The 18,015-nt window shown below is 34.8% G+C and overlaps 2 protein-coding genes across 5 annotated transcripts; both read left to right on the top strand.

Moving 5' to 3' along the window:
- Nucleotides 1-3,081: 3,081 nt before the first annotated feature.
- On the top strand, nucleotides 3,082-4,101 carry LOC132608366 (serine/threonine-protein kinase WNK8-like). The gene has a single exon (XM_060322398.1). It carries the CDS (start codon nucleotides 3,082-3,084, stop codon nucleotides 4,099-4,101), a length of 1,020 nt encoding a protein of 339 aa, XP_060178381.1.
- A 9,642-nt stretch (nucleotides 4,102-13,743) lies between these two features.
- LOC132607490 (leucine-rich repeat receptor-like tyrosine-protein kinase PXC3) lies at nucleotides 13,744-17,752 on the top strand. 4 transcript variants are annotated; one of them, XM_060321478.1, is made up of 3 exons: nucleotides 13,744-13,861; nucleotides 14,707-16,972; nucleotides 17,069-17,752. In XM_060321478.1, the coding sequence occupies exons 2-3, from the start codon at nucleotides 14,827-14,829 to the stop codon at nucleotides 17,392-17,394; spliced, it is 2,472 nt and encodes an 823-aa protein (XP_060177461.1). In that variant the 5' UTR covers nucleotides 13,744-13,861; nucleotides 14,707-14,826; the 3' UTR covers nucleotides 17,395-17,752. The 4 variants fall into 4 exon arrangements, with proteins under 4 accessions (XP_060177461.1, XP_060177459.1, XP_060177460.1 ...); XM_060321476.1 differs by having other exon boundaries at nucleotides 13,782-14,637; XM_060321477.1 differs by having other exon boundaries at nucleotides 13,782-13,995.
- The last annotated feature ends 263 nt before the right edge of the window (nucleotides 17,753-18,015 follow it).

Below are 18,015 nucleotides of genomic sequence, written 5' to 3' on the forward strand. Positions count from 1 at the left end.
TCACGAGCCTACTATATGATTGACTAATGAATGATGTATAGAAGTTCCTACTCTTAAAGAATCGCACAACTAGAGGTATACTTGACTTTCAAAAGCCACACTATGTTAAATTGATACATGTACATGAAATCTGAAACGTTTCTTGTTGTAGTTGGTTATGAGATTTAAAAAGAATTGAATATGATTATTATCCCATCACTATAGAGCTGGTTAGTTGCTTATCTATTGAGTCTCAAAAGATGAATTACATATATGTGGTTGCTTATTATTCTGCTCGTGCTTACCACTATATCCTTCACTGAGTCCCGGGCCAGGACACGTTCTCGTGCGCATATTTACTATATTAATCACCGAGTCCCTCACTAGAGGGCCGGGACACGTTATATATATATATATGATATGATGATGTGATGATATGATGACATGATGATATGGAGATGGTGGCCAGGAGGGCATATTCCCTATTACCGAGTCCCTTATTAAAGGGCTGGGACACGTCTATGTTTATGTTTATGATGCTATGATTTTAATTACCGAGTCCCTCATTAAAGGGCCGGGACACGTTATATATATATGTTATATACAGAATGATTATGCAGCTTTGATTACAAAACTCTATAACGATATTGATATGAGAATGATACAGATGAAATATGTCCAAAGGCAAGTTTTATGAATTTCTGATTGTTGCATTGGGTCCTACATACTTTGTCTCCTTATGAGTCTATTACTACATTTCATGCTTTACATGCTCAGTACATATTCCGTACTGACCCCCTTTCTTCGGGGGGCTGCGTTCATGCCCGCAGGTACAGACGCTCGTTTTGGAGATCCGTCAGCTTAGGGTACCTATTCAGCTATTTTGGACTGCTTCTTTGTTCCGGAGCCTAACCTGTGGTATAACTTCCTTTTATGGTATATATAAGTGTTTACTCGGGGTACGGCGGGGCCCTGTCCCGTCATATGATACTATCACTACTCTTAGAGGTCTGTGGACATCTGTGTGGGTCTGTATATAGTTGTTGTTGCGTTGTATGAACATGACATATGTTTGGGGCGTACCCATTCGTGATGGCAGCCTTGTCGGCTTGCATATGTGTGTATGTTTGGAATGTTGCGTGTAGTGGCAGCCTTGTCGGCTTGCGTATATATATATATATATATATATATATATGTGTGTGTGTGTGTGTGTGTTGTTGTTGAAAAGTTTTAACTCCTCAGAAGACATGTGCATATGACATACAGAATTGTGACAGCTTTAGAATAACGTCCTGTCTTTTCTAAACAAATGAGTTCATGATATGCTAGCTGTAAATGACTATAGTTAACAAGTGACATGAGTGTCCAATTCGGGCACTAGTCACGGCCTACGGGGTTGGGTCGTGACAGATAGGCTACGAACCAAGTTTCGAACCGTGCACGGCAAGTCCTCCGGGATTTCTCAGTTATCAATCAAAATATAATAATAACAACAACCGTCGAAGAATATGGTAGGACATTTAAGATCCGTTCACCTTTAACTAGAGAGTTATATCCTAAAAAGAAACATCTTCATGAAAAGCTTTTTCTTCTTTAATAGGTCTACAAGAAATACATCCAAATTAATCGGCGGAGAAGGATAGAGGGGTGATCCTTTATCCATAAAGTTCTGAACTGTGCGCTGTTGTTCCTTCGAAATTTCTCAGTTATCAATAAAAAATAATACCCCCAAATAATAAGAACCGTCGAAGGATGTGATGGGACAGTTGAGATCCTTCTACCTTCAAGGAGAAACCCCTCTATAGAGAGCGTTTTTTCGGGTCGATGAGATCCGCCAAAGGATCTGATATGGCAATCATTTACCAGAAAATTAGTTAAAATATTTAACTAATTCATAGATTCTAATTAAAAAATTGACTAAATTGGTTTGGTTTTGATTTTAACTAAAATCCGATTCAAACTGAACCATGAACACCCCTACAAACAAGGATTGTGGTGAAGTGATAATTACTCTTTCATCCTTAATCAGAGGTCTCGGGTTCGAGTCCTCTGGGGTATGAAGTCGCCTTTGTTAGGGAGCTTTGGGACTTTCTGGAGCGAATTCGAATTTAGTCCGGCTTCAATACGGATACCGAACACCGTTTGAGAAATTAAAAAAAAAAAAGTGATTTCGTAACTAAAATCTCTTTTTTTTTTTTTTGTGTGCGCATGCCCGCGCGGGGGGAAATCAGCACATTTTTATTGTCGAATTTACTAAATATTAAATAAATTAATCTAATTATTGTTGATTTGTTTCTATAAGGAATCTAGAAACATTTCGAAGTCCAAATCTCTATTTTTTTTTTGCCCCCAATCCAAATTAAATAAGGACAAAATTGGAAAAGAATAAGATCTTAGTGTATATTAATCTGAATTCATATTGAACTCAATTAGGGAATCTTTACCATGAAGGCAGAAGCTTCGAATTTTTGTGAAAGAAACGGAATACAGTTAGCTATTTATCCAAATATTATATAGTTAACCAAAAAATTAAGTCTTTTACCTTATTTAATAAACAAAAACCTTCGTTAACTAATTCTGTATTTTATATTACCCTTTGAGTCTTTGTTTGACCAAACACACACACATAAAAAAAAAAAAAAAAAACTTATTTTCTTATGGGAAAATAATTAATTAATTTTAACTAACTAATATGTTTATACAAATATTATTTAATTTATAAATATTTCACAATCCGAATCCTTGTATAATTGAGAGGGAAAAAAATTCCTAATTTTCATTGACCCTAATCTAACTTGGACTCAGCTTTGAGAACTTTCAATCTCTATATAATTTCACCAAATTTCTAGGGTTTCTCATCCACTCTTTACTTCTATCAGTTTAATACATTAAATCAGAGAATTTAAAGAAAATTCATCAGATAAATTTCCTATCAATGTCCAATATGAAGCTATCAAAGAAACAATTCACGTGTTTTCAACCAAGCTTCTCATTAGTGATGGATTCTTTCTCAGCTGCAATTGAAGCTTTCTCTGAACCCCACTTATAATCTTTTTTTCAGTTTTCTTGAATTTTGAATTTAAACTCTAACTTGTTTCCATAATGGATTTTGAGTTATACAGAGTTGTTGAGAAATCTCCATGTGGTAGGTTTATTAGATATGATCAACTGTTAGGTGGTGGTGCTTACAAAGAAGTGTATATAGGGTATGATCGTGTTGAGGAAATAGAAGTTGCATGGAACCAAATCCTTTATTATGGAGATGATGAAACGTTAAAAAACCCCGAAAAGTTGTTTTCTGAAGCTATTATGTTGAAGTCTTTAAACCATGAAAGGGTTATGAAGTGTTTTAAGTATTGGTTTGATTCAAAGTCCAAAACCCTAAACATTATCACTGAGTTATTCCCCTCAGGCAGCTTGAAGAAGTATCTGTCGATGTATGATAATGGCGTTGGCGTTGATTTAGCGAGTATCAAGAATTGGGGGAAGCAGATTCTTGAAGGTTTGAGCTTTCTACATAGCCAGAGCCCAAAGATTATTCATAGAGACATCAAGTGTGACAATGTGTTTGTTGATAGTGATGGGAAGCAAGTCAAGCTTGGAGATTTTGGGTTGGCGGTTAGTCTTACGGAGGGTGATTTCATGAAAGAGAAAGAGGCTAAGGGTAGTCCTGAATTCATGGCTCCAGAGTGTTATGACGGGGAATACAATGAGTTGGTGGATATATATTCATTCGGGATGTGTCTTCTTGAGATGGTTACGGGTGAATATCCGTATATGGAATGCAGCACTCCGATACACATATTTAAGAAAGTGTACACCGGTATAAAGCCTGCATCACTCGGAAAGGTAAAGGATTCCAGAGTGAAGGATATAATCGAAAAGTGTATGCTTCCCATGTCTGATAGGCCGTCTGCGGAAGAGTTGCTGAAGGATCCGTTCTTTCTATACAATGGTGGATCATCGACGTTGGAGGCTTGTGCTCCCGCTGCCAGTTTTCTTAGTAGTCCTCCTTTCAGGGGATTACATTGTTGTGCTAGGGATATTAGGAATTGTATTTGGTGTGATGATCGCAATAGGATGAATCACACACGTTCTAGTTCAGAATTGAGGTGTAATTGACTGATTCTTTTTCACACATTGTCTCTTGGGAATGTTTTAGAATAGCCCAGAGCCTTTTCTTTTCCAGAATTTGTTGTTAATGTTAGAATTTAGTTGACTGTCTATTGAGAAAGTAAATATATCCTCTTTGCGCAATTTGCGTTTCTCTTTAGTTTGTTTTCCCTTTTATTGTGAATGTGTAATTGACAGAGTGAATGTTTTGCTGCTTATGTTTTTTTTCTATAAATTTCTTTCTTCAGCTTTAGACAAAAGAGGTCGAGAACATCAAGCTGCAAAGGCGTCTTAATGATCTCGTAATGCACAGCTTCCAAATGATAGATTTAATCAATTTTGTAAGAGGAAAAAGGATGCTGATATTTGAGTGATAATTTCTTTTTTGTTTGGCAATTAACTGACGTACGTTATTATTACCAAGTGAACGTTTACAACACAGAAACAAAACACCACTAAACTGGACAGGCCCAGCTTTAGTGGTTCAAGACATCAATACATCAAACTACTATCTAAGCAGGGTAGAAGTTCAAGTTTAGCAGCTTCCTTTCTAATTTCTCCATACATCCTCTCACAAACACCTCCTTAATGATCAATCTTGTGAGGTACTCTGTTTGCCTTTGTCTCTTTTGGAAAACTACCGTATTCCTCTCTTGCCAAATGTGATAAACTGTAGCAGCTAGTGTCAGTCTAAACATAGTAGCTGATGCCCCTTTGCCTTTTCCGTATCTTTCAAACCATTGCATTTCTTCTGACCACTTCATAGCTCTTCTTGTGATACCTGCCATGTTTATAACTTGTCCCACACAGGAGCAGTACATCTACATGAAGAGAACAAGTGATCAATGGTCTCCACATCCTCATTACACAATGGACAATTCATGTCTTCAATTATTCCCCATTTCACCAACCTCTTTCTGGTGTAGATTCTCACATGTGCTACCAGATTGACAATAAACAGCTACTTGGGAGCTCCAGGCAGGGTTGTTGCATATTAATCTTCTCCAAGGAAGTTTAGGGTGCTGGCCTAGTAGCTTCAGCCTTAATGTACATAGCATCTTCTTTACTTAATTTGTTTAGAGCTAACAGATGCTGTGTTGTCATTCTAACCTCATCAACATACTTCACTGCCTTACATTATGCAGTGAACTAAATTTGCATTATGCCACGAAACCGATGGCTTTTCCATTCGCAACTTACCAACCAAAGGCATAGCATCAATCCAATTATGAAAATGGACACTTACAAAGAGACTCTCTTAATTTCCCAAATATGAGCTACCTTATGATGCCAAGTATCACACATCCCACAAAGATCAAATTTCCAACAAAGTTTGACATGAACTTCCTTGGCGTGGAAAAAGACAAGACAAATATGCCAAGTATCACACATCTTCTTGATGTTGTATTTCTTGCATCAAGAAGATGCTACGAGTACAACAGATGAGGTGTTAGCTCCATTACAATTTACAACATGTTCTACACTAAGCACAGGGAGCTAACTGAAAATAACAAAATTAGGAAGTCAAGCCAGTGTAAGTGAGCTAATAAGTCTAGAAAAGGAACAACACTATTTAAAGGGGAAACATCAGTCCAACTAAAAAGATTCAGCTGACATCTAGCTTTCAGTAGGAGTTATTAATTAGGAGGAACTTTCTGTAGAAATCATATGATCAGTTATTGGGAGTCGCCAATTCTCTGAATGTTGTTATGTTAAAGAACTTATGGAGTTCTACTGATCCTGGAAATTGATAATGTCCCTTTAAGATTGTATTTTTTTTTTTTTGGATCTGTTTAATGATTGTAACTTCTAACAATTAGCATCTATGGGAGCTAATGGAAGGACTTTGAATTTGATTAAGTTTGATCCTAGCTGTGGACTTGGAAATTACTTACAATTTGCAAGTTTAGATAAGAAAGCTCTTGTGTCTACTTGTCCTAGTAGCTTGACCTTAACATTCTGAGATATGGAAGTCTCATACCCTAGTCGGATCGCGTGGGCCCCACTTAGGGCGGTGCAATAGAAACCGCTTAGCTGGGGCCCACCCGATACACTATTACACCATTCATCTCCCATTAATTGGTCAAGAGATTATTTCCCAATGATCACTGTTTTATTTAAATTTGCTGGCTTTGGCCAAAATCAAAGCACTCAGGTTTCATTTTGCTGGTAAAAACAGCTATGGTAATGAGCAATCAATAGAAAGCTCATAAGCTACTAATCGAGTAAAAATGTAGCGCAATATGTTGCAGACTTCTTCTATGATGTAACATAAAGCAAGATAGCATTTTGCAATAGAACCTAAAGTAGTGGGGTACTTTTGTGGAGTAATTTATTTCAGGGTGGGGACCTTTGGTAGTTTGGTGTCCTTGATATTGAGACAATGCATAATACAAGGGTCATGATGTATGTCTAGTAAAGTGAGAAGCCAATATCAATCAGATTTAGATTCCATGGAGAAATCCTGTTTGCTTGGTAAGAAGACTTCCTTGAATGCTTTTTTGTTTTTCTTTTCCCTATTCATATGTAAGTGATATTTAGATGAGAATAAGAATAAGTGTAGGCCTCGGAGATTTGGTTTAGTAGTGACAGCGCAACATTTGATGTGCGGAATAGGCGCACTTCATGGGTTCTAACCTCATAATAAAGAGAAGTCTGGCATGGAGAAGGATAAATAGAGGAGCGAGCCCATTATCGAGTTTCGGGTCGTGCAATGCGGACCCTCCAGAATTTCTCAAACAATAATACTACTAACAAGAACCCACCGAAGAAGCATAATAACAATAACGGTAGAAGGTTTTGGTGAGACATTTGAGATCCTTTCCCCATTTAATATAGATGTTGAGTTTGAACCCTAAAATAAGAAACCTTTCCATAAAATCCTTTAATAGGTCAATGTGAGGTAAATCCGAATTAATCATGTGGAGAAAGATAGAGGTGTCCGTCTATTATCCGTCGAGTTACAAACCGTCCACTGCAAATCGTCGAGGATTTCTTGGTTATCAATAAAAAATACTCCCTCCGTTACAATTTATGTGAACCTATTTGACTGACACGGGGCTTAAGAAAGAATAGAAGACTTTGAACAGAAAAGAAAAAGATAGAGAACAAGGAAAAGTGCCACCCTCTTCATGACTGATGCACATGTTATTGGTTAAGAGTGGAGTCATGTCTATAGTCCTTTTTGTCTTTGTAAAAGTGTAGTGAAAATGACTAATTGGAAGGTGGGATTTGTTTTCTTTTAGTTGTTCTTATGCATAGACAGGGCAATGTTTTGTTAGTTGCTGTTTATCTTAACATTTAATTGTAAGTTTTCACCTATACATTACTTTCTTGCCTCCCCTGTCACTCATAAAACAAATCAATTCTGCCTAAAGAATAGACAAATCAAAGTACATGTCAGGACTTTCTTGTATTAGTAACTTTTTAAAGAGCAATATAAAAAATATTCTTTAGAGCAATGTTTTAAACCAACATTTCACCAATTTATAAGTGATTCATGACTCTGTCGTGATAGAAATTTAATATTTAAGTGGAGAAGGGTAGAGGGATGGACTTATTATCCACCGAGCTTTGAATCTTATGCCACTTAACCTTGAGAATTTTTCGGCTATAGAAGAAAAAATCTGAGTGATTTGGATGTCATGTTGAGGTGTTTTCTGAATCAAATAATAGAGGAACGAACTCATTATTTACTGAGTGTTGAATCTTACATCACTAACCTTCAAGAATTATTCGGCTATAAAAAGAAAAATATGAGTCATTTGGCTGTCAAGTTGGGGTGTCTCCTGAGCCACAAATACAAGAATCGAAATCCTTAACTTTAGAAATTCTATATTGAATGGGGAAGAAATAAAAGACACTGATTTTTTTATTTTTTTTACAAACTCATTTTTTTGGATTTTTTTTTTCAACCAAACACCAATCTGGGAAGCACACATTTTCAGTTTCTATTAACAGTTCTCGGCTTTATTGCTGAAATTTTCTGAAGTTTTACACTAGAAATTATTGGTTCTTATAATCTAAGAAGATCCTCTGCTATTTTCTTTCTTTGAAGAAATAGATAATGGAGGGTAATTTAGCCTTCTGCTAATGTCGTCTGCCAAAATTCCACTGATGGTTTAGTACATATCTAACGTGTTTAATTATTCGCAATGATGAAATTACCCAAAAAAATGTCAAAAAAAATTGGAGAAAAAAAAAAACTAAACAAGAATCATACTAAAGTACACATGATTTTGGTACCCTTAAAGTAATAATAATTTAAAATGAAAAACTAGGTAATGTAATGACTGTAAATATACTCTTAGTTCACTTAATGTACGAAAGACAAGCTTATTGCACACAATTTAAAACATAATAATCATAATTTTAAGCACTTAATCATAAATTAAATGTCCAATTTAACTTAATTAGTGTTCGTCTTTAACTTAACAGCAGACCAAAATAGTCAAAAGCTACGGCGTGGTGAATGATGCAGTTCAGTAGTGATCAGTTTTCTTAATTAATACAATGTATGAAAAGCAATTATATGGCAATTAATTAATAAATTCCAACAGTAAGCAGCAAAAAGCTTAATTAAATGATTAAGTATTTTGGTTATGGTAAAGGAGGTGTCGAGCTCATAATTGCCAATGTACAAAAGTTGCATTTATGATTAATTCCTGCGAAAAAATTCGCCTTAATGGATGTAGTAATAACGGTTTTATATTTTTTATTTATATTTTTTTATTATTATTTATATAAGCTCATCATTACTACAAAATTTGCATGGGTTTACTGTAGCACCTGTACAGAAAAGGAGAAGATTTAAATTTAACTTTATTCAAAAGAATCTCAACTTTTATTTTATTCTTGTCTAGCCAAATACTTTTTTTTTTTTTTTGAAATTATGTTGCCGGTAGTTCAATTTTTCCTATGAAGATATTATGGATAAATGCAAAATAAGTGAAGATTTTTTTCCTAATCCTAATGATTTTAGTCCCCCAAATTCGAATATAGAGTATTCAAGTATATATTGATAATTACACCCAAAGCTAAAGTAATCTTCTTTTATTCTTTAGTCATTATGGAATTCTTCGACGCACACATGAAGATATCTGAGAAGAGGAATTTAAATGCGAAATTGTTTTTCAAGAAAATATTTTTTATGGGATTCATTTGCTAATGTTCGATTACTAGAATTTATTTCAAGAAAATATTTATCAAGAAAAATAAAAGGAAAAAAAATCACTTCTGACACTCATTAACAAAAGTACTTTTCCTTCTACTAGTTTTAATATTTAATTTCACATTGCGTACTCTAACCATTATTTTGTCGTAATCAATCATAACACAAAAAAATTTCATCAAGTTAAGATCCTACTAGTTAATATTGTTATTAATCTTTATATATCTATATATTTTTAAATAATTATTTTTTATTCACCAATCAAACACTTAAAAATATTTTTCTAAAAATAGTTTATATTTCTCATATATCTATACACAGGGGCGGATCTATTTGGGGGCCAGGGTGTTCACCCGAACATCTTCGGCAAAAAATTACAGTGTATATATAAGGTAAATTTTTTGTGTTTATGTGCATATATTAACTTTTGAACACCCTCGGCAAAAAAAATACAGTGTATATTTAATTTCTTTTTTTTTCCGAACACCCTGAATGAAAATCTTGGATTCACCACTGTCTATACATGTTTTATCTTTCAATAGGCGGTGATCTTTTTATTTATTTATTTTACCTTACAATCATAGAGACATGCAAAGGCCCTACTTTGTAACCTTTTGCCCATAACTTGTGGGTCTCTGCACCTTGTGAAATAATTCAATTAATTCGCCTTCAAAATTTCCCCCGTTCAAACTTTATTAAGTAGATATTTTTGTGCTAAAGGTCTAAACCAAAACAAAAATTACATTCTTGCGAATTAGTTTTTGAATATTTTACGCTACTCCCTTTTCATGTCTGTTGGAATTTATAATAATTAAAACAGCTATATATAGTATGTTTGGCATGAATATTTAGCTAAATCTAATGTTTAAGGATCTTAATAATTAAGGACAAATATATGATCACATGGCATTTGTAATTAAGAAAACTATCCCGCTCCCACAATAATAAGAGAAAAAATTTAAAAAAAAAAAAAAAAAAGGAAGACACAATATGGTTAAACGTTTTCTATTGTTTGCTTTTTTTTTCTTTTTTTCTCTTTGTTATTTTCGATTAATAATTAATTTCCCGCGACATTTTTATGCACTCTTGAAAATGACTAATTAAATGAAGAATGTAAAGCAGTTTTCTTGTATTTCTTTTTCAGTGTTTATAAAAACAGTAGTTTGATAGTGCTGCTTTGGAAGTTAGTTAAGAAATCTTTTTTCTCAACATAATCCAATCAACATTATAATCCAAGGTCAAATCTTTTTTAATCCCAGAAGAATTAATTCAGTGTCAAGTTGATAATACGTAGGTCTAATCATGTCCCGACACAAGCTGAATCTTCCAAAAGATCGATATCTCTAAGGTATATCAAACCCTAAAAATGCATAATATGCAATTTGATTACGACCATGGTGATGACATTTTGATCAAGCTAAGACAAAAACAAAACTCCTATCTTAACAATAACGAGATGACCCAGAGATGTGGTAAGCTGAATGTAATTTTTTAATTCTTAATATTAGAGATTTGGAGTTCGAGCTCTGAAAATAAAGAAATTTATAGTAGGGGGTGTTTTCTTCTTTAATGAGTCTTATGCGGCGGGAATCTAGATTTCGGGTCAATGGATATCAGATACCAGATGACCATACCAAAAAATAAGTGAAATTTTGTTTCGATCTATAGTTTATTGCCCTTTGTTTCTTGCTACTATATGTGGTTTCTCATACTTCGATTATCTTATTTATCTGTGGTAGCTACTGTTTCCTTTTTTTTTCGGGCTGCTTTATTCTGACTTATTCGCTTTCTTTAGTTTCATTTGTATTCTGCTTTGAACTGCTTATACTTATCTAACCTTTCTCGTTGTGATTTCTCTTGAGCTAGGGTCTTTCGGAAACAGCCTCCCTGTCTTCCGAGATAGGGGTATGGTCTGCGTACACTTTACCCTCCCCAGACCTCACATTGTGGGATTTCACTGGGTATGTTGTTGTTGTTATTGCAATTTATGAACATTTTAGACCATGATCAAGAAATCCTTTTCGAGAAAATATTAGATCACTATCTAAAATTCTTTAAGTTGTTGTAAACATAAAACACATGGAGTTTAATATTTTGTTTATAAGGCTGAGCAACATATAACTAAATATTAGACTTGAGTCTAACAGTTATATTTGCACAATTATTTAAAGTAGGACAAAATCTTAATAATAGTAACCTAAAAAGAGAACATTTGCTTAAATTAACCTTCACTTATTGTAAGTAAGTATTTTTTGCTTTTTTTCCTGCTAATTTATTTTGTTTAAATTCTATACATCATAATACGTAAGAACTTATGTAATCCAGTCTATTATAAGATGGTTATAAGAAACTTTATGATAAAATATTAGGAGTTGATTTTTTAATAAAATAATATATTATATAACTTACGAAATATTAATTATTAAAAATATTTTATACAAAAACATCTTCCCATTTTCCGTGCTGGTAATGTCATATCGAGAATGACAAGGCAGAAGACCAACATGACATCTCTCACATGGGACGGAATCCTAGGCATTTCTATGATATATTCTACTTTTGCTTGCTTACTTTGTTCTTCCTGTTATTGTCCTCCAATCCAAACAGTCATCTTCTTGGACTTTTACAATTATTATTAATGCGTACCATGAATTTGAAGTAGCAAATTTTAGACACATATTAAGAATGGTAAGATTTATGATCTCAAGTATATCATAATATTTCGATGATGATAAAGAGCATATCATTAAGAGAAGAAACCGAAAGCTTAAAAACTTAATCATAATAGGATAGATGGGGTAAACTAATAACCAATACCAAATATTCATGAATTCTATAGAAGAGTTATTTATCATAATAATATTATTGATGATCTATTAACAATAAATGGATTTACGCCAGGAGAATTAATAATGTACTGAGAGAAATAAATATAACACAAACTAACTTATCTATAGATAAGGCAAGAAAGAACTTATGACCTAGCGGATGGAGGGGATTCGAACCCCCAATAGTACAAGAAGCGTGAATACAATACCTCTTGATAATAAAATCAGTGGGCAGCTTATAAGGGACGGTCATAATTTTTGCAAGTCATTTTTTGGACGTAATTGAAAGCAAAGATGGAAGATTTCGTGAAACTTCGCTCGACGAACGCGTGGATCATTCAGGACGTCTTGTCGTTATCATAGGTCCTTCACTTTCTTTACAAAGACTTTCACTTTTGGTAGGCAGGAGATGGAATTACTTGGATAATTTGTATAAGTCTTTTTATTTTAGTTATTACTACTATCTCAAATACATCATAGTACAGGATTATTTGAACTATAAGATCAAACTAGATCATTAACATCTGAAATTCTTAATTTACTTGTCCAACTAATCAAGATTTGCACCGCATAAGATTTATTGAAGTGTATGATCATATCATCTAAGAGCTTAAGTTGTTAAAGTGAACACACGTTTATTTACTTAATCATACACTCGACATGCCCCACATACGGACTGATTCCTTTTTTCATAGGCCAAGCATCTATTTTTTTTTTTTTTAATAAGGGATGGCGGTGAGATCGATCTGAGGACCTGTTCCTGTCTTAATACATCTACACTTAAAACATTAGAGGGAGCACAGTTTAAGGAAGAAGTTCTCCATTTTTTTAAGAGAGAGCATAGTTTAGTTATATTCTCAGTAAATCAATTTTAAGGAAGAAGTATTAGGGCCAGATGAAAATAAAACTGGTGAAATATTACTCTCTCGGTCCTAATTTATACGAGGGTTGACCTATTTGGGGAGTCAAACGGTTTTTTCTTTGACTAAATTTCAAATATAGATTCTTCGAGTATCTTATAATAAAATTTACATATTTGAAAACTACATAAAGAATACTATAAGCCTGCATAATTAATAATTCACAATATACGAAAGGATTATAAATCGGGACGGATGGAGTAATATTTAGAAAATAATCTTATGATAATTATCTTTACAAGACAAGATTCACTCATTCGAAGTATCATGAAGAAAAAAAATATACTTGGGGCCTGTTTGGCCATGAAAACTTTTCACTTTTTTTTTCTTTTTCTGAAAAACGTTTTTACTTTATTTAGAAATCAATCTTTGGCCATGAAAATTCCAAATACAACTTGGAATTTGAAAAACACCAAAAAAAATTATTTTCACTTTCAATTCAAACAACAAAATGTTCTTTACAGAAACTATAACCAAACACAACTCCATCTTCAACTCCAATTTCAAAATACCAAATAAAGTGAAAATAATTTGATTTTCATGGCCAAATGCCTACTTAGATTTATTCATTCTATCCTTTTTGGTTTTCCATTCGGTACTTGCATGAGAGTCTGATTATATTGGGATTCGCGCCACATAGGGTTTCATTTTGGGAAAAACGCTCCCTGAAAAGGAGATTTCATACCCAAAACTCAAATACGAGACCTCCGATTAAGAAAGAAGTGGCCACATCCACTGCACCACATCGGTATTTATTCATTCCATTGGAAGTATTATGTAGTAGCAGTAGCAGTGTGAGATTGATACAGTTTTCATTCACTCACACTGCTCATTTCTCGTGACACTGTCAGGTTGAGTTGAGTACTCAAATAAGTAGTCATTAGTAGCATAGATTCTCTCTCTTTTCAGAAACTCCCAAACATACTTTCCCTCTTTTCTTTCTATAGGAGTAATAACTAGGAACATAGGAAAACACCTGGTCCATGTAAGCAGTTTCCTAAAATCAAAATAAGTTTGTACCTATTTTCACCTTTTTCATCATCTTTCTTTATTTGTCCTTAAAACTGCATTTTACTTCCCTTTGCCTTTCTCTGCAATCAAATCTGTAGTGTCTCTTTGCTGCTTCTTTTGACATGGGGTTCATTCTTGAGTTTTGATTAGTACTTCCTTGTTACTACATTTTGTGTTAAAGATTGCACCTTCCTTCAAGCTGTGAGATTTTTTGAGTGTTTCAAGTTTGGATCTTTTTCTTTAGAAACCCTTTTGTTTCTCCTCTAATTGTCTCTAAAACACTTCTTGTTTTTTGGTTTTTTTCTTTTCCCCTTTGAAGTTTTATGATTGGGTTCTAGCATTTTCTTGTATATTAAAGCTTGCATCTTTGTTATTCTGTTCCATTTTCAAGATTCTTGAAAGGGGTCACTTCCTTCAAGCTGTCAAATTTCTTGAGTGTTTGAAGTTTGCATCTTTTTCTAAACCTTTTTTTCCATTGTGGTTTTATGATTGGGTCCTAACATTTTCTTCCTTAATGGTTTCTTGATTGTTCCATTTGGGGTTTTTTCTTTTTTGGGAAAAAAGGGAAAGAAGAGGGAGAAATTAAAGATTTTCTTGCAAAAACAATCTAAAAATGGTAACTTTAAGGTTATTCACTGTTTTGCTTGTTGCGTTGTTGTTAAGTTCTCAAATTGGGACTTTACAGGCTCTTCATGAACAAGCCATTTTGGAAGCAATTGGCAAAGAGTTGGCAATACCTGGTTGGGATCTGAATAGTTCTGATTTCTGTTCTTGGCATAGCATTAGTTGCAGCACAAACAGTTCAATGGTGGAAAGGCTAAATCTTTCTGGTTTTCGATTACAAGGTAATGTGACACTAATATCTGAGCTTAAATCATTGAAGTTTTTGGACCTTTCAAATAACAACTTCCAAGGTTCAATCCCACCAGCATTTGGAAATTTGTCTGAGCTTCAGTTTCTTGATTTGTCTTTTAATATGTTTAGAAACTCTATTCCTGGTGAATTTGGTAGGCTGAAAAACCTTAGGGCATTGAACCTTTCAAACAACATGCTCACTGGTTCAATACCTGATGAGCTTGAAGGGTTGAAGTATTTGCAATATTTTCAAATATCTACCAACAAATTGAATGGTTTTATTCCAATGTGGGTTGGGAATTTGACCAATCTTAAGGTGTTTGCAGCCTATGAGAATGAGTTTAGTGGCGATATTCCGGTTAATTTAGGCTTACACTCAGAGCTTTTGTTGTTGAATCTTCATTCAAACCAGCTTGAAGGTACAATTCCTGAGAGTATTTTTGCTATGGAGAAGCTTGAATATCTGACTCTGACTAATAATAAATTGACTGGCTTTATTCCTGATTCAATTGGGAATTGCAAAGGCCTTTCAAACATTAGAATTGGGAATAACAAGCTGATAGGTGGCATCCCCAGAACTATTGGAAATATCAGTGGTCTTACTTATTTTGAAGCAGATAACAACACTCTTTCTGGGGAAATTGTATCAGGATTTGCAAAATGCTCTAATCTCACTCTTCTTAATTTAGCTTCGAATGGATTTTCCGGAACTATCCCTCCTGAGTTTGGCGAGCTCAATAATCTGCAGGAGTTAATGGTTCCAGGGAATAATCTCTATGGAGAGATTCCAACTTCAGTTCTAAGGTGCAAGAATCTCAACAAGCTTGATTTAAGTAACAACAAGTTCAATGGAACCATACCGGGAGATATATGCAACACAACCAAAATACAATTCTTGTTGTTGGGACAAAACTCCTTGAAAGGTGAAATACCTCGTGAGATTGGGAACTGCGTAAAATTGCTTGAGTTGCAAATGGGGAGTAATTATCTTACTGGAAGTATCCCTCCTGAGATTGGTCATATGAAGAACTTACAAATTTCATTGAATTTGAGTCATAATCATCTCCGTGGCCAGTTGCCTAAGGATCTTGGAAAACTTGACAAGTTGGTTTCTTTAGACGTATCTAATAATCAGCTCTCGGGGAATATTCCATCAGAATTAAAGGGCATGCTGAGTTTAATAGAGGTTAACTTTTCAAACAATCAATTCACCGGACCAATACCTGATTTTGCACCGTTCGAGAAGAGCCTAAATTCAAGCTTTGTTGGGAACAAAGGTCTCTGTGGTGAGCCTTTGAGTAGTGATTGTGGATTTGGTTATGAGCACAATGGTTACCATCACCGAGAATCCTACCGGCTCATTTTGGCTGTTGTTGGTTCTGGTTTGGCGGTTTTTGTATCCGTGATGGTGGTTGTTTTACTATTCATGATGAGAGAGAAACAAGAGAAAACCACCAAGGAAGCTGGGTATACTACTGATGAAATTTGTAGCAAACCAGTGATCATAGCAGGGAATGTTTTCGATGAAAATCTCAAACAAGCAATAGATTTTGATGCGGTTGTAAATGCAGTCAGGAAAGATTCGAATAAGATTACCACTGGTACTTTCAGCAACGTGTATAGAGCTGACATGCCTTCTGGGATGATTTTGTCAGTTAAGAGTCTAAAGTCGATGGACAAAACTATAATTCATCACCAGAGCAAGATGATCAGAGAACTTGAAAAGCTAAGTAAACTCTGTCATGATAATCTGACTAGGCCTATCGGTTTTGCAATCTATGAGGATGTCGTTCTACTCTTACATCAATACCATCCCAATGGGACATTGTCTCAGTTTCTTCATGAGTCTAGCCAGAAACCTGAATATGAACCTGACTGGCCTACAAGACTTTCCATTGCCATTGGAGTTGCGGAAGGGCTAGCGTTCCTTCATCACGTGGCCATAATCCATCTCGATGTTTCTTCAGGGAATGTGTTTCTTGATTCTAAATTCACGCCTTTGGTTGCTGAAGTTGAAATATCCCGACTTCTAGATCCATCTAGAGGGACTGCAAGTATTAGTGCTGTTGCTGGTTCATTTGGATATATTCCCCCAGGTATTCTATGGCTTGAAAGGTTTGGCTAATCATTTTATTTTCTTTGTAGAAACTATTTATTCATCCAGTGTCTGACTAATTCCTTTTCTTCAACAGAATATGCATATACAATGCAAGTAACAGCTCCGGGAAATGTTTATAGCTATGGGGTTGTTTTACTCGAGATCCTTACCACCCGACTACCCGTTGATGAAGCTTTTGGTGAAGGAGTTGATTTGGTCAGGTGGGTTCACGGTGCATCTGCGAGAGGAGAAACACCAGAGCAGATACTCGATGCGAGACTTAGCACCATTTCTTTTGCTTGGAGGAAAGAAATGCTTGCAGCTCTGAAGGTCGCATTGATGTGCACCGATATCACTCCAGCAAAACGACCAAGAATGAGGAAGGTGGTAGAAATGCTTCAAGAGGTTACACAAAGTTGAATCAAACTCGTATCATCCAAAAGTCTGCTTAATCACTGTGAAAATGCAAAATTGTATGAAGTTCACTTTTGTTAGCCTAGACTAGAGGGCAAAATAGTTAAACTATGTATATTGGCTGGGGTTGCTGTTCTTCTCTGATGATCAGCTCCGAAGTTGTAATTTCGATTTTGACATTAGAGAGAATCAGGAGGTTAGATGGGAAGGGTGAAAGGCAGAAGCAGTTCTTGATATGGTTGTGATATGTACTATTTTGTACTAGGCCTTTAATCATATAGAGTTCTTTTTCTTCAATATGTGTAAATGGAGGTTTGGCATATCAATGTTTCTTACTGGAGTGGTATGTTTGCAAATAGCTTGAGATCTGACTTTTTGTTTTCGTTTTCCTGGTTCTTTTAGGACAAGATAGACATAGACGCTACAATAGTTCTTCTTTTGGCCTCTTTTGATGTCATACTATAGCATATACTCCTATCTCCAGTTGAATGAGATTTCTTATGATGAAGCTGATGCTTCACGAGCTGATGAGTTGTCGAGAAAAGATCATTTCGGCTTTAATTTACTCTATAAATCTATGATTACTATTTTGCTTCATTGGCTTAAATGGAAGGATATGGACATTGA

This window comes from Lycium barbarum, chromosome 8, assembly GCF_019175385.1.
Source record: "Lycium barbarum isolate Lr01 chromosome 8, ASM1917538v2, whole genome shotgun sequence".
Classification (NCBI taxonomy): Eukaryota; Viridiplantae; Streptophyta; class Magnoliopsida; order Solanales; family Solanaceae; genus Lycium; species Lycium barbarum.

Coding starts and splice junctions, on each gene's coding strand:
- LOC132608366 (XM_060322398.1), top strand. CDS start 3,082: ATGGATTTTGAGTTATACAGAGTTGTTGAGAAATCTCCATGTGGTAGG.
- LOC132607490 (XM_060321475.1), top strand. CDS start 14,635: ATGGTAACTTTAAGGTTATTCACTGTTTTGCTTGTTGCGTTGTTGTTA. Junction 16,973..17,068: donor ATTTGGATATATTCCCCCAG/GTATTCTATGGC, acceptor TTTCTTCAACAG/AATATGCATATACAATGCAA.